This window comes from Leptonotus elevatus, chromosome 21, assembly GCF_054856555.1.
Source record: "Leptonotus elevatus isolate MCC_2025b chromosome 21, RoL_Lele_1.0, whole genome shotgun sequence".
Classification (NCBI taxonomy): domain Eukaryota; kingdom Metazoa; phylum Chordata; class Actinopteri; order Syngnathiformes; family Syngnathidae; genus Leptonotus; species Leptonotus elevatus.
In genome coordinates this window covers 7,657,850-7,673,252 of record NC_141259.1, presented here as the reverse complement: position 1 = coordinate 7,673,252, position 15,403 = coordinate 7,657,850, and the positions used below count along the sequence as shown (strand labels likewise).

The following is a 15,403-nucleotide window of genomic DNA, read 5'->3' as shown; positions in this document are numbered from 1 at the left end:
TACATTTTTTGTAGCGGTACACGTTGAAACGTTTGGTTAGTGGAATTGATTGGATTACAAACATTTACCGATACTGCCCGGACCGGACAATTTGGAAACATATGCTCTAAGGCAGGATGGCTCTTAAAACACGGACATTATTGCGTCTTCTGTACTTTCGGATTTTATTGGTTGCTATGTGCATTTATCAATTGTGAATTTGAGGTGAAGAATCTCGGGTTATTTTTAAACCAAGTAGCTAGTTCCCCGAATGCGCTAGCTATGCTAGCTGCGCTAGCATGTTACAACAAAAACAACGACAACATTGTTGATTCATCACTTATTTTCGTACACTTTAACAACAATTTAAACTTTTGGGAAAGGAAAATAAGAAACCTTAACCGTCGTTGGAGAGATCTCAAAATCGAACATTTTGACCACACATCTATTTTTAGCCAGAGTTAGCCACGGCTAACGGCTCACATATATCACGCTTGCATTATGGTAAAAGCATTTTTACCATTTTACAATGACACTTACCTGAATCAAAATGGTCACAACACATTTTGGTAGACTTTGTCGATTGGAAATCCTTTTGATGTATCTTTGTAATTCCGGCCACTTCTTTGTCGTTCCCATTCGACATTCCATGGACCGGCACATAATGTGGGGCAAATGACGGCATGTGAATACGATCTAGAAGTTTCATTTCACATCTTTGTTCGCCCAATTTTGCACCCGTGAACGGCAAACCATTTGAAGCGGTTTGTGAAAATCTGGAATGAATGAACAAATGAACGAATCAAAGTAACTTGTAGTAAGCAACACGAGCGCTCTTCAGCATTAGGTTGCATTGTCTCGCTGGCTGTTTGCCCCACGAAAGGCGTGCTGGGTCGATAGGTGGGGGTCGGTGACGTCATGTGAATACTATGTATAGAAATTGGATGTATGCATGAGTTGGGATACAAGACTCTCTGAATTTTCTGCATTCCTGTTTCAATGCTAGTATATTATTAAGCAATCCTGCCTGGGGGAGTTTTGTGATTGTGGAGGTCTTTGTGTATGCAGCTTAATTTTTCATAGCTGGTGTAATTTTGTACTGTAGAAAAATAGATGAGACTGAATTAGCAATATACTCCATTTTGTTGGATGGTAGAGAAGTTTGAGATGTAGCACATCAAATCTTCTTAGTCATATCTGTGATGTCATTATTTTGTAGAATAAATCAAACAAAATTTTGCTAGGTGACTCAGCCAGGACTTGTTAGCCAGCTAGCTCGCTAGTCCGCAATGTTATGTGGATGCACACATAATACAAAACCGAGTGAGGACTTAATGCACGATGACACCGGGAGCGGGCTAGTATGACGTTAGCCCACTAGTCCGCAAACCACTGCCAGCCTATTAGCTTGTGGTTCGTGTGTGGGTCCACGTAGCAATATACTCCATTTTGTTGGCTGGTCGAGAGGTTTGAGATGTAGCACATCAAATCTTCTTAGTCATATCTGTGATGTCATTTTTTTGTAGAATAAAACAAACTACATTTTGCTAGGTGACTCAGCCACGACTTGTTAGCCAGCTAGCTCGCTAGTCCGCTATGTTATGTGGATGCACACATGACACAAAATCGAGTGAGGACTTAATGCACGATGACACCGGGAGCGGGCTAGTATGACGTTAGCCCACTAGCCCGCAAACCACTGCCAGCCTATTAGCTTATGGTTCGTGTGTGGGTCTACATAACAGAGACACTTAAGTGAACGTTAACTGTTTATCATAAACATTAGCATACATAATTCAGCCTGCGGCTCATATTGACTGACATTTGAGCATATGCTTTAAGAACGTGTTTGAATGACAGGTAAGAGTCAACCATGGCGTGTGTTCACCACACATTACTTTGTAGCCTCATTCTATATACTTAGCAATTGTATTCATTCAGATTTGTCAAGCTTGTTAACGCTCTTCCCTCTGGTTTGTCAAAGTTACGAGACATTTTTTATTTTCATTGAAGAGGGACATTTAAGGTAGCTATCCAAGTTGGAACACCTATTCATTTGGCTGGATCTCTCACTCATGATGGAAATACTCTGTAATTTCTCTGAGGGCGCAAAGTAAACTATATTTTACATTTTGCCAAGTCATCATATGCTGCTTCTCACATCTGCGAGAAATCTGACCGTCCTCATTGGGGTTCTCTGGATGAGCAGATGGCTTTAAATGCAGCGTCTCCCTCAGGGATCCGAGGCTCAAGCATCTCTCTGTAACACGACACCCACCTTCTGCTCCTTTCCTCTAATAGCCACTTACATTGTATTGTTGATTCATTCATGATGTTTTAATTTGCTCTCTCTCATTCACTGGCCTTTTGAAATGTGTGCTTTCAGCATTTCAGTTGCACCTTGCGATAAGGTGCTAACTCGACAAAGTGCTTACATATGTTCTGAGGTGTTTAAATTGCATTTGTGTGCGCAATTGTGGTGAGCACAGGTGATGTGTACTAAAGAAACAATTAACCCCTGACATTATTTGAACACGCTCGTGTCAGGAATGTCGCACCACAAAGTCACACTTCTCCTTTTAGGCTTATGTTTTGTCGACTACAGATCTATGACCAAGTAATGTATGTGCCATACCCCAAAATACACATAGCCTGACGATAGGTTGACTTTCTAATTGGCCTAATGATGTGTCATTAGGCAACCACTCAATGAGGTCCGCATGGTCATCGTCTCTGGCTGCAGTAGCAATTCCAGCTCCTGTTGAGTCATGAGGCAGTTTTTGTTTATTTGGACCAGATGTTGAGCTTTCTATGTTCTATAATCATAAAGGGTGATGAGTTGAGGATCAGAAGGTCACACAGTTGTAGACTTTGCTGTGGAGGACTAAAGAAATTCGTATGACTTTTATCTTTCTTTAACTTGTCATTGGATAGTTTCTCCTCAGCAGCTCCAAAGCGACTTTGTATGTTTGATTCATATTTGCAAGCAAAAAAAGCAGAAGGATTTATTTTGACTACATTGCGCTCTGAAAGAGGGAGGCTGACAGGTTGAGCTGGTGAGTCACTGGGAGGTCAGAACACCCAGAGCTCAGAAATTACAGGATAGAGTTTTCACCTTTTTTTGGGGGGGGGGGTGGTGGTGGTCTCAGTTCACTTCTCAAACACTGTTTTGTATGTACACTCGGGCTCAGAGGTCGCAAATCCAAGTCCAGAAAGTGAAATACCCTGCCACAGTTTGGTTTTAGCCCCAGGTGCTAGCTTGCTAGCTTCCTAGCTAGCGCCCATGGTGCTTGTTTGCCTGCTAGGGAGCTAGCTAGCTAGCTAGCATCAGAGGCTAAAGCCAAACTGTGGCAGGGTTTTTACTTTCTGGACCTGGATTTGCCATCTCTGCTCAGCATCATTAGAACCTGTGTCATTTTCCTCAGTCTGTAGGTTTGTCTGTCTAGTAATTCTGCGACTTTTAAAAATAATGACGATGGGGCCTTTACGTTCCTCAACTATACTGTACTCAACCTGAAAAGCTTCCTCTAACAGACTCAAGTTAATCTTTAAAAATCATTAGACTGTGTTGACTTTAGTAGTAGTGGCCTCCATTTTCTTTGCGGTGACAGATTTATCACCATATGCACAAAATAGGTATGGAATTGTTGCTCTAGTTTCCCTTCTCACAATTGCTGATTTACTTGAGAGGACCCTATTCATACTTCCAACCAAGGATACACTGTATAAAATTCTGTTTGTATAATGCTGCTTTTCTTGATTAAAACAGGATTACCAAAATAATGTGCAATAGTTATTGTCTTTAGAATGATTACATTAACGATTGTAACTGCTGTGACATGTTTTACATTTGATGAGCAATGTCACTTGCAGTCATTGGCCATCAGCACAGCATCGTTCTACTGCATGACTCATAGTGTAGGGATCAGATCTCACCCAGTTGACAAAAGAGAGCTCGGTGATACTATCTTTAAACGGCAACCTTTTATCTTTATTGTGAATAGTTGCGCACGTCTTTATTTATTTTTTGAGATGCAATCACCAGTTGTGAACATTTTGACATCAAAAGGATGACTGTCTTTGACAAGAATGACCCCGACGTGATTTGAACACGCAACCTTCTGATCTGGAGTCAGACGCGCTACCGTTGCGCCACGAGGTCCTGTTACGGGCAGCAGCAGAAAATCGAGTTGCGGTTGCTGTGGGATGGCAACAGCCGCATACGCCGCATTCAGAAACATTCACAGACACATTTCCTCTCTCTCTCTCTCTCTCTCTCTCTCTCTCTCTCTCTCTCTCTCTCTCTCTCTCTCTCTCTCTCTCTCTCTCAGCACACAATCCTCCGCTGAATCACCGCAGGGCACAAGCTTTTTGTGCAACTTGTGACAAGGACAGGAAATCTCCTGCTGTACAAAGACATGGATAATAGGGCGAAAAGGGCTTTTGTCTTGCCCGTTATTGAGTCTCTGTGAGCATGTGTTTGCGTGTCAGACACAGGGGAACAACCGGCGTGTCACCTCACAAGTCAATACCTGATCAAGGCAAGTCAGGTGGCGTAACTCTCACAAGGTCAACGTCGCTAAAGACGAAACAATAAACACCCAGGCTTCCTTTACAGATTCAAATTTATCATCACATTGAATGGGGTTCATGTCGTAACCCTGCACGAACCTACAAACAGCAAGGGGTGACACTTAACTGATATCGACAGCGTCCTTCTTACTCTTGACAGGCATACTTTTCCTGAGGTCCCTTTCAGTAGTGAAGTCTGCTTATACTTCTGTAATGAGGGCTTTGCTCTCATATTTTTCATGGCAGAGCACCATAGTTGTAAAGCTCCTACATCACGTCAAGCATGTCAAATCCAAACAGTGTCTGCTCATGTTCTTTCAGCTTCACAAGTGTGTCTTCGGGATTATGTTTTTGTGGCTGAGCTGCTCTTAAAAGTAATCCATTTGAAGAACAAGCCAGGGACGATGTCGGTGCCAAATTGACATATGGCTTTTGAATACAGAATTTTGTCCCCTTTGGTTCACTTTATGAACAGAAGTGTTTAGACACCTGGCTTTTACACCTTGAAGAATTTTTGTTAAATTTTGGAGCTGGTCAAACTTTTGTAGCTTTACTTGTCGGGAAAACTTCCTATAGTGTTTCTGGTAATGTGTGTCCATTCATTCTGAATTCATCCGAAATATGTTTGATTGGGTAGGTCCTTTAGACCAAACACATCCAACAACGCTCTTATGGAATTTACTTGCTTCAGCTTTCCACTACAAAAAAGGTAGATCTTAGTCATTGGGGAAACTGATCTGGTTGACTCTACACAGTAAATTCTGTAGAGAACATTTGACTCTATTTAGAGAGGGACCAAATAGACTAAATTTTAGAGTAGGCTAAGATTTACACTAGGAAGAGAGTAAAAACTAAATAAAAATAAAAGTCCAACCTACCTTTACTCGTGAACAGGGTAGGTTGGACTTTTATTTTTATTTTTCATTTTTTTCGGTCCGTTGTGGTAAAGAAGGAGCTAAGCCGAAAGGCAAAGCTCTCGATTTACCGGTCGATCTACGTTCCTGCCCTCACCTACGGTCACGAGCTGTGAGTCGTGACCGAAAAAACAAGATCGCAGGGTAGCCGGGTTCTCCCTTAGAGATAGGGTGAGAAGCTCGGTCATCCGGGAGGGACTCAGTGTCGAGCCGCTACTCCTCCGCGTTGAGAGGAACCAGTTGAGGTGGCTCGGGCATTTGGTTCATTTGCCTCCTGGACGCCTCCCTGGGGAAGTGTTCCGGGCGTGTCCCACCGGCGTGAGGCCCCGGGGACGACCCAGGCCACGCTGGAGAGACTACGTCTCTCGGTTGGCCTGGGAACGCATTGGGATCCCGTCGGAGGAGCTGGCTGAAGTGGCTGGGGAGAGGGAAGTCTGGGCTTCCCTGCTAAAGCTGCTGCCCCCGCGACCTGACTGGATAAAAATAAAAGTCACTCAAGGGTTGAGGAACAAACTCACGACCTTCAGCTTGGGCGACCATAGTACCACCTGAGCTATGCCCCTCCTACTGTTTGATTTTCTTCAAGAGACCAAAGGCATAGTTTTTGGTCTTGGAGCTAAGAAGATTCCATGGAATCATGGAATCAGCTGCAGCTGACACGATGACATGAGCGATATTCTAACATAAAGCAGGCGCTGCGTGGCTCAGGAAGTAGATCGGCTGTCTCCCAACCTGAAGGTTGTGAGTTTGTTCCTCCACCCTTGAGCAACTTAATTTTTTTATTTTTTTCCAATTCTTTATTTTACGCTCTTCCAAGTGTAACTATAACTCTAAAACTGAGTCTATTTGGTCCCACTCTAAATAGAGTGAAATTTACTCTACAAAATTTACTGTGTACTGTACACTCCTAGAGCATCAACATGAGGTGAATTCCAGAGGTGGGCATTTCCATCGTTTTATTGACGGATGCCCAATTTTTGGTGAATACTTCCACCATTTGCGACGCAAAGACTAGGGGAAAAAATGCGCAGACCGAAAAGGAGCGTCCGTATTGACCCGTCATGCTCGGTCCGTGTATTTATTCGAGTGTCGGCGTGTCATAAAGCACACGTAAAAAATGCAGAAAGGTGGACATCGTCAATGACGGGCCCACGTAACGTCGTAAGTGCCCAGCTTTGGTGAATTCAATCATATCGGGCAACTGTACATTCAATGTGACTTTCAATAACATCCTCTTCCTGCTCAGTTTCTTGTAACAGCATTGGACTTACCACATTTTCCTTCCTTATAACCTAAAAAAAACAAAAACTTTTTTTTTTTTAACACACCAGCATTCCTTTCATAAGTTGGACCATTTTTCCCGGTGAACCAGAGTGGAGTTAAGTACAACAGAGCCTGAAGGCATTTGACCACAGACCCAAAGATAGCTCAGTTTGGAGGAGAGCGAGGGCTGAAGAAAACAAACAGACCGAGGGAGGACACAACAGAGACAAAGAGCGAGAGGGGATTCTTTCCTAACATTAGGATGGAAGGAATAGCCTTCTAGCTCATTGGCTTCTCTTTCCCCTCTTGTCTAGATTGGCTTTCATGCCTCAATGCTTGAAGATGTTGGTCAGAGCCAGAAAGAAAAATAAATGAAATGGACTGAAAATAGAAACCTGTAAAAAAATGTACCTTTTGACAGTTTTCCACTGAAAACTGTTTCTTTGACTGTTAATATCCGACCCAGCTATCCATTTTATCTACCGCTTGTGCTCATTAGGGTCCCGTACGGGTGAGCCGGAGTCGATCCCAGCTGAATTTGGGGTGCACCCTTGATGGTCGCCAGTCAATTACAGCTATTAAAAGAGCACTTGGTACAGTGATCCTGCCTACATCGCATTGGGTGTAGTAGTGCTGGACTTATTTTGTGTCTGGTTTGTCCTTAACTTGAAACAAATCGGCATCTCGATGATATTGTTATCTTTGGTTTTATGAGATTTATCCACAGGTCACATTTGTTCAGATTCTTTCCTATGAAAAAGCCATGAATAAATGCATCAGGGCATACAGAAGATTAAAACATTTCATAACAGCTAGCATGAAGTCAATCCATGAAAATATCACAATGTGCCAACTGGTAGCGCTTTTATGACCCACATAGTGATCAGATCAGCTGATTCCAATATCTGTTGGCTTGGCAGCGATCATATGTTGCATGGCGCAGATAATATCCCAAATCCTATGCACGTGTATGGCAAATAAACCTAATGCTATGGATTTTTCTAACACAACACCCCCCTCTCCCTTTTTTTTTTTTTTTTAGGACCCCAGCTATTGGGTCCAGGTCCACAGGTTGGAACACGGTGATGGCGGAATCCTTGACCTGGATGATGTCCTCAGTGATGTGGTGGATGACAAGGACAGGGTAAGTCCTAATGTTTGTATAAATAACATAACTTGTTTCTATAAGTGTTTAATAACTCATTAAAACCCAAAAACGTATAAATACGTTTTTTTAAATACATTGTTCCTCTCTTCCAAAAACGTATTTGTATGCTGTTGTTTGTTTTTAATGTATTTTTCTGCTAGAGTATACAGAAGGCTTTGATGCAGATTCTGACCTGAAGAGGTCACTTAAATGGTAGTTATTACAAAAAACGGCCAGCAGGTGGCAGCAGAGTATAAGAGATCAGCCAGGGCTATGTTGCAACAAGCTTTTTGCTAGTGTTTTCAACAGGAATGTGAATAATGATGAAACTTAGCTATATTCTAATGCTAATTGCTGCAAAATGGAAACAGATACAAATATACTTTTTTTTCCTGATGAAAGAAGAGACTCTAATCTTTCTTTCGGAAGGTTCCATGTTTTTATAGCAATAGAACACAATTAGTGATTAATTACTGTTGAGATGCTGAAATCAGATCGTTTCGACAAATTTCAATAAAAAATTGCTCCAAACGATTACTCGATTATTGAAATAATTGTTGATTACTTTGATAATGGATTACTTGCAGATGAATCGATTAATTTTGACAGCTCCAGATTTTAGCGCGACTTCAACGTTAACGTGCGCGTATGAAAGCGAATAAGCGTGCGTACATGCTCATTATAACGACGAGATGCCATGGTTACAAATCAGGTGAGATGAAGGGCAAGAGCAGCAGTTTTGCACCTGCACCTGCTGCTACTCTATTGATGTCAGTAGAGTTTGTGTGGCACTGGGAAGTAAAATCAGTGAGGAATGTCCGGTTTTGAACCCCAGCAGTTTCTTATGCGCATTCACGGAAACCTTTCTTTATTAAAAAATAAAACGCAAATTATTTGAATTTTTTTTCCAAACTCAAGACATAGGTTTAGGGCCCTCTTTTTTACCAAGATTCCTTGACAGTCACCTCACACCTGTTCTACAGCAACTTCAGTGGCTACCCAATACACGCCTCATTTCTTTCAAGATCCTCCTCACACTCAAAGCCAACAATAACCTCGTCACTATCTCGCCAGCCTCCTTCACGTTAACAGACCCGCCCGGTTCTCTAGGTCACATGTTGCGTTCCGCTCTCGTCCCAGTTGTGCATTTCCTGCATTATTATGATATATTGTGTACATTTTCCCCACAACAGTGATGAACAGTACAACAGTTTGTGTAAATACTGTGTGGGTGTTTGGTTCCTCTTGCGCGTTTATAGGAGTAGTAGTAGTAGTAAATCCAGTCTGTCCAGTTCTTTAGATCGGCAACTCTCTCCTAGTTTCTCTGTATTTAACAAATAGGTAACCAAAGGCTTTCCCTTAATTTTAGCCAGTTAAAGCTGTTGATATGAAGCTTTGAATGGCAGTTTTCACCCTTATGCGTGTGGTTTAATGATTAATGTGAGGGATGACACTAGCTTAGTTTTTGCAGTCAATACTTTACCTGTAAAATACATGTGCAGCGATCAACAAATTATGTTACCAGAGGTGGCAAATCCAGGTCCAGAATGTAAAAACCCAGCCAGTTTGGCTTTAAACCCCGATGATACCTAGCTAGCTAGCTCCCTAGCAGGAAAACAAGCACCATGGAAGCTAGCTAGCTAGTTAGCACCTGGGGCTAAAGCCAAACTGTGGCAGGGTTTTTACTTTCTGGACCGGGATTTGCCACCTCTGTATGTTACTAAGTAGATTAGCTGTTTAAAAAGAACAAGAAACAAACCATCCAGCATCATGAAGTCTTTTCAATTTCAAGTAGGCCTTGACATACCAGGAAAATGGAATTAAATTATATTAACATTAATTTTAATCATCATCATCATCATCATCATCATCATCATCATCATTAACAACAACAACAACAACAACAACAACACCAACAAATAAGATACTTATTACTTTATCATCAGTTCATCCATGCATTTTCTATACTGCTTATCTTAGGTTTGGTTAATTGCAGCCTATTTTAGCTAAAAGCTTGTCTAAAATAAATAGTTTTCAATTGTGTCTTAAAAGAGATGGTGCATTTCAAAAGGGTCATAATTTTTTTTATAATGTACTACCACTTTTTTTGCCATTTGTTCATATAACTTTTTGAAATAAATTGTGTTCCTTGTCCTTGTGCAACATCAGTCTTCAGGTTTTTTGTTCTCTGCTGCCATCAGCTGGACAATGGTTGAAAATACAGATGATATTAACTCATTACGTCAGAGCTTTTAGAGAAAATAAAAAATATACACAAAAGTATTATTACTTGGTTTGCATACAAAGATACAGATATTTGTAATGTTGTTGGTGTTTTTATTTTATTAGGGAAATGTCATTTTCATAAAGCCAAATTTCTCAAATTTAATCCATGCTTTAAAGTATTTTTGGTTGATGTTAGTCATTAAGAAAGGTCAAAAGAATTTGAAAATATTTTCTGGTGTGTTCAGTTGAAGTCTGTCCCTTTTTTATCATATAAATCTGCAATTGCAGTTATGATGTGACATTGAACTGGAATGTCTGAGTGTTTATATATATATATATATATATATATGTTTTTGTTGCATTTTATTTTGTGTTACATTGACAAGACTTGTAGTAGAATAGATGTATTTTGACAATAAAAAAGTAAATAACAAAAAATAAACTATATATATATATATATATATATATATATATATATACAGTAAGTAGCTCAGAATTTTAAAGAAAAAAACCAAGACATTTTTTATTGCTGTGAAATATGGATGCAAATTGCTTTGATAGTTGCAATTAATCCTTACACCAGATGGCAAAGTGACAAATTGAAATTAGTCCTTTTTTTTTTTTTTTTTTAGAGCAGCCTTAGGTGTGAAACAATGGAGGGAAGCGATACCTTACTAAATCAATGAAAAGGGTTCATTATGGGCAATTATATTCAACCTAAGTGCACAATTACAGTGATATACAAACCTGGCATTGTGTACAAGACACACTTAAGTGAGTGCCTTGCTGCTACTAATTAGTAAGTATTGCCGTCTATATTCAACAAGCGCAGTTCATTTTTATTTAAAACAGTTTTTACAGAAACACACCTGGGAAAAAAACACAGCAAAAACACCCACCATGTTGCCTTGAAAGAGACCGTGTGTCTGGATCTGCCTTATTATGATGAGCAGGGGTGAGGAAGGATGCCCTTTCCCGCCGATGCTAATCGAATGCATTGTCGAATCCTCAGTGGTGGCAACGAGAAAATGCTCATTAGTGACGCAGCTGACGAGGCCTTGACCAGACACATGTTGTTACACTTTGAGACCACTGAGAGGCGCTCTTGTCCTGCTTTTAGTGATTTGGTGTTGACGCTGCCACAACTGGAGGGTACAAATGTCTGTTCTTTTGTATTTTGAGGAGAATTTTATTCATTTTTGGGGGTGTTAAAATGACTGTTCTGTGGAGAGAAACTATATATTATACATATTAAAAAGTATTGTGTCTATGTACAGTATTATATATACATACACAGCATATATGTGTATTTAACACACCGATTCAATGGTTTCTAATAAGAAACAGATACAAAGCTTTTTATCCCGTGGCGGTCAATGTGCTATTTCCTGGGCCCTCAAGTTGGCATTGCCATGGCAACCGCCGTTGGCACCAAGTGGGCACCTGCTCCGGGTCGAGCTCAAGCTGTGAGTGAAATTAGCCGAGGCTAAAGCAGGGTCCCATCAGGTACCAGAACACCGCCGGGGGAAATCAAAGACTAATTACTAATCACCAAGTGTGTGCGTGCGTGCGTGCGTGTGTGTGTGGAATTAAGTCTTTTGACATTAACTAGGGACTATTGTGTGCGGCTAAATAGTGTAAGCCGCATGTTTTCATATATGATAACTGTCACAAACAAAGTAGCTTTCATGAAATATGTTAATTGATCCATATGGATCAATTTGATTTGCATATTATCATGAGCACACATTTTGTATTCCGCCAATGCGAACGTGGGCCTATTCATTGAACAGCAGTGCATGTTTTAGATTTTGCTATAAATGGATGTCTGATCAAATGATGATGGTCGTTCATTTCTTCTGGTTATTGAAGTGGCATGAAATATGCATGATCACTTTGAGTATTGATTACGGTACATTATATTGGTCTGTTGGTAAGCTTGTCTGAATGCCATCGGTGTTATTAAATTCAGTTGGATTAGATTCAGTCGACTTCAATGAGTCCGAATGAGCTTTACAGCCTTTTTAATATTTAACAAAGGAATACTTGATTAGCCATTTATGTTTTTGTATATATATATATATATATATGTGTATTTCAATGGCTGTTGCCTTTCCAGTTTGAGATATGAAATGCCCGCATGTTTTATTTTCTACTTCTTAAGACAAATAAATCAATACTCTTATACAGTATTTAACATTAAATTCATTAGTGTGCATGTAGTTTGCAGCGGATCTACACCACGCCATTACGAGAGCTGTTGATATTTTCCGGCTCCAAACCAAAAATTTCGGCCAAAATATTAAAACTAATACGTTTAATATTTTTGCCTATTTTTTTTGCGGGAATGCTGAACAGCATCCCCGCATATGTTGTTTCTAACCTTTATTATTATATCAGTCACTTTTTACTCTCCACACTTTTTTTTGCCAACATTATACATCCGATTTACACAATTTCAACTTGCTTCAAAAATTCACGCCTTCCTGGGAATATATCGTCTGATTCCACATCACATACAGTTTTCGCACAATTTAACATTGAATATCAACTTTTCCCCATTCACTTTCCCACTTTCCACGCCCACTCCCATACATACAACTTATCATAATTACCAACTTTTCGATACTGCTCGGTGGCGCAGTTGGTAAAGTGCACTGTCCAATAACCTGGAGTTTGCAGGTTCAAATCCCACCTTCGACTGTACATTGTAAATATATCCGCGGCCGTTATGCTAAGTGATATACATGCATACCAACTGAGTATCATAATATCAGCAAATGGATTCTAATTTCACTGAAATGAATAAATGCAGATGACACTTTTCAAAAATAAATACGCCATTAGCCATGTTTTTGAGCAAGTCAAGTTCGCTCAGTGGTTAGAGCAATTGCCCTCCACCACAGTGTACCTGGGTTCAAACCCCGCTTGAACCACATTCGATGGTTCAATATCAACCGACTGTCATATCAGGAAATGGATTATAATGTCACTGAAATGATTTAAGCACATGCATTCCCATGCAATTTCTGCAGAAATTGCACTTTGTGTGGTTAACAATATTATTGTTAAAAATAAATATATTGACAAATATACAGTTAGTAAGTAAACAATAAGGCACCCAGGCTCTTTATACCTCATTCTGGAAATGCCATAAGTTCCTTCAAGACATTTGACTCTCAGTCAAGTGAGATCAGCATGCAGGAACATCACAAACATAAATCTGCATGTAAGGCAGAATATCCTCACCTCCACTGTTTTGTTCAGATATTTATGGGCAACAGCAGGCACTTTTTCCATTTAATTTCTCTCCACGGCTTTGAATGTATCGCCCTCTTTTTTGTTTGTTTATTAGGTCGGCAGTTTTGAAGCCACACTTTCTTGGGAAAGATTGTTGTTCCTTTTCAGCAGCTCCCGCCTTCACACAGTTATAATCCCTCACAGAGGGGATATAGCCAATGTAATCACGGCCTTTGTGCGCCTCGCCATCAGGGGAACCACAGGATTTACTTTGAACAACTGTATGGCCTGCTGGTCATTTTATCCTTGTAAAACACAAGAAAACACAAGACTTGTATGGCAATTAATGGACTTTTTGAGCGAATGTGCTTTGCATACACTCCCATAACCCATCAAACGTATTGGAATGGTGTGGCCAATTATTATTATTTTTTTTTTGCAGCTGTAGACTGAAAACATTTGGGTTTGACATCAAAAGGTGAACGATTAACTTGGTATTTACTTGGAAGACATTTCTGATATTCGTTTGTTACTTTCAAGTACCAAACAACAACGATGACGGCTAATTTTATAGAAAGACCTAAACATCCTCATTATAACATTTTCCTTAAAATTGCATTCAATTAATGCCAATTTGTATTCTTCTAATTTCTAGTTCCTGGTCATAAAATGGTCCCACCGTCACAAGTAACGAACGATACTTTGAAATAAGGCTAGGTAAAGCCCATCCCTAGTTATGCCTTCATTGGAGTACAAGTTGGCTTCAGTTGCATCGCATATGCAATATGACATACACTTAACTGCCCAAAGTAAAGTTGCAGCTTGAAAAGCTTTGGATGTCCCTTAACATAGGGAAAAATCAGGTCACGTTACCAAACATATTATCCAGCGTGTTAGAGACAACACAATCAGTAGCGTAGATGTCTTTGATAGCTCCACCCCTAACCGAAGTGTTTTTTGCCAAATTTTTCATGACATGCTTTCAACTTGCCAGAATACTGTATGGTGGTATTTAGCCAGAATAATAATAAGAAAAATACATATGTGGGAGATGCCATGATACCACTACATTGACCCCCCCTTCATGAATAAGGCAGGTTTGTCCTGGTTGACAGCTGTCAGGGCCTCTTTGGTTCGAGTGACTGGGGAGGTATTTTGCCAAACAAGCCTGTTATCTGTGCTGATCTGTGGTGGGCCTTGGGGAGAGTAATTGGGTCAGAGACAAACCATAAATGAAGATGACAGATACAGGCTCTCCTACTGAGCTCTTGGCATCCTGTCATATGCCCCGGAAGGGATGAGCCAATGTGATGAGAAGTGGTTTTGTTTTTTCTATAGAAGGCCCTATAGCAACCAATGGAAACAGTGACAAAAATAGGGTCAGACATCATCCTGGTTTCTGTTTGAAATCCTATAATCTCACCCTATGGCTGCTCGGGAGTTGATCTCCTACAGTTTTTTGTTTTCTGTTGAGAAACATAGAAGAATAATTATAATAATAAAAAATAAGGTAGCAGGGAACAAAGAAGCAAGAAAAAAGGAAGGAAGGAAGCTATGATATTGGGCCACTTCCTGTTGATGTTGGGCCACTTATGGGCCACTTCCTGTTGATGTTGGGCCACTTCCTGCGGATTTTGGGCCACTTACTAGTCACTTTTGATATTGGGTGACTTCTTGTTTATTTTGGGCCACTTGTGGGTCACTTCCTGTTGATATTAGGTCACTACCTGTTGATTTTGGGCCACTTACAGGTCACTTCCTGTTGATATTGGGTCATTTCCTGTCGATTTTGGGCCACTTCCGGGTCACTTCCTGTTGATATTAGGTAATTTACTATTGATTTTAGGGTGAACCGGGGTGTACCTAATTATTTTGGGGTGTAAAATGTTGAATTATGGGTAAATTTGGACATGTTGAAAAGCATCCCCAAGATGAACTGAATAAGGTGAATGTAGGTCACTTCCTGTTGATTTTGGGTCATTTCCTGTTGATCTTTGGCCACTTCCGGGTCACTTCCTGTTGATATTAGGTAACTTACTATTGATTTTAGGGTGAACCGGGG

At 40.4% G+C, this 15,403-nt stretch overlaps 1 protein-coding gene and 1 non-coding gene across 2 annotated transcripts in view; one reads left to right on the top strand and one right to left on the bottom strand.

Moving 5' to 3' along the window:
• Positions 1-15,403, top strand: part of LOC147155715 (partitioning defective 3 homolog) — a 262,547-nt gene that overhangs the window by 18,372 nt on the left and 228,772 nt on the right. Inside the window, exon 2 of the mRNA XM_086065957.1 lies at positions 7,771-7,872. Coding sequence (XP_085922083.1) covers positions 7,771-7,872 — 102 coding nt within the window. The remainder of the gene's footprint in view (positions 1-7,770; positions 7,873-15,403) is intronic.
• trnaw-cca (transfer RNA tryptophan (anticodon CCA)) lies at positions 4,070-4,141 on the bottom strand. Its single transcript has one exon. It is a non-coding gene; the product is annotated as a tRNA-Trp (tRNA).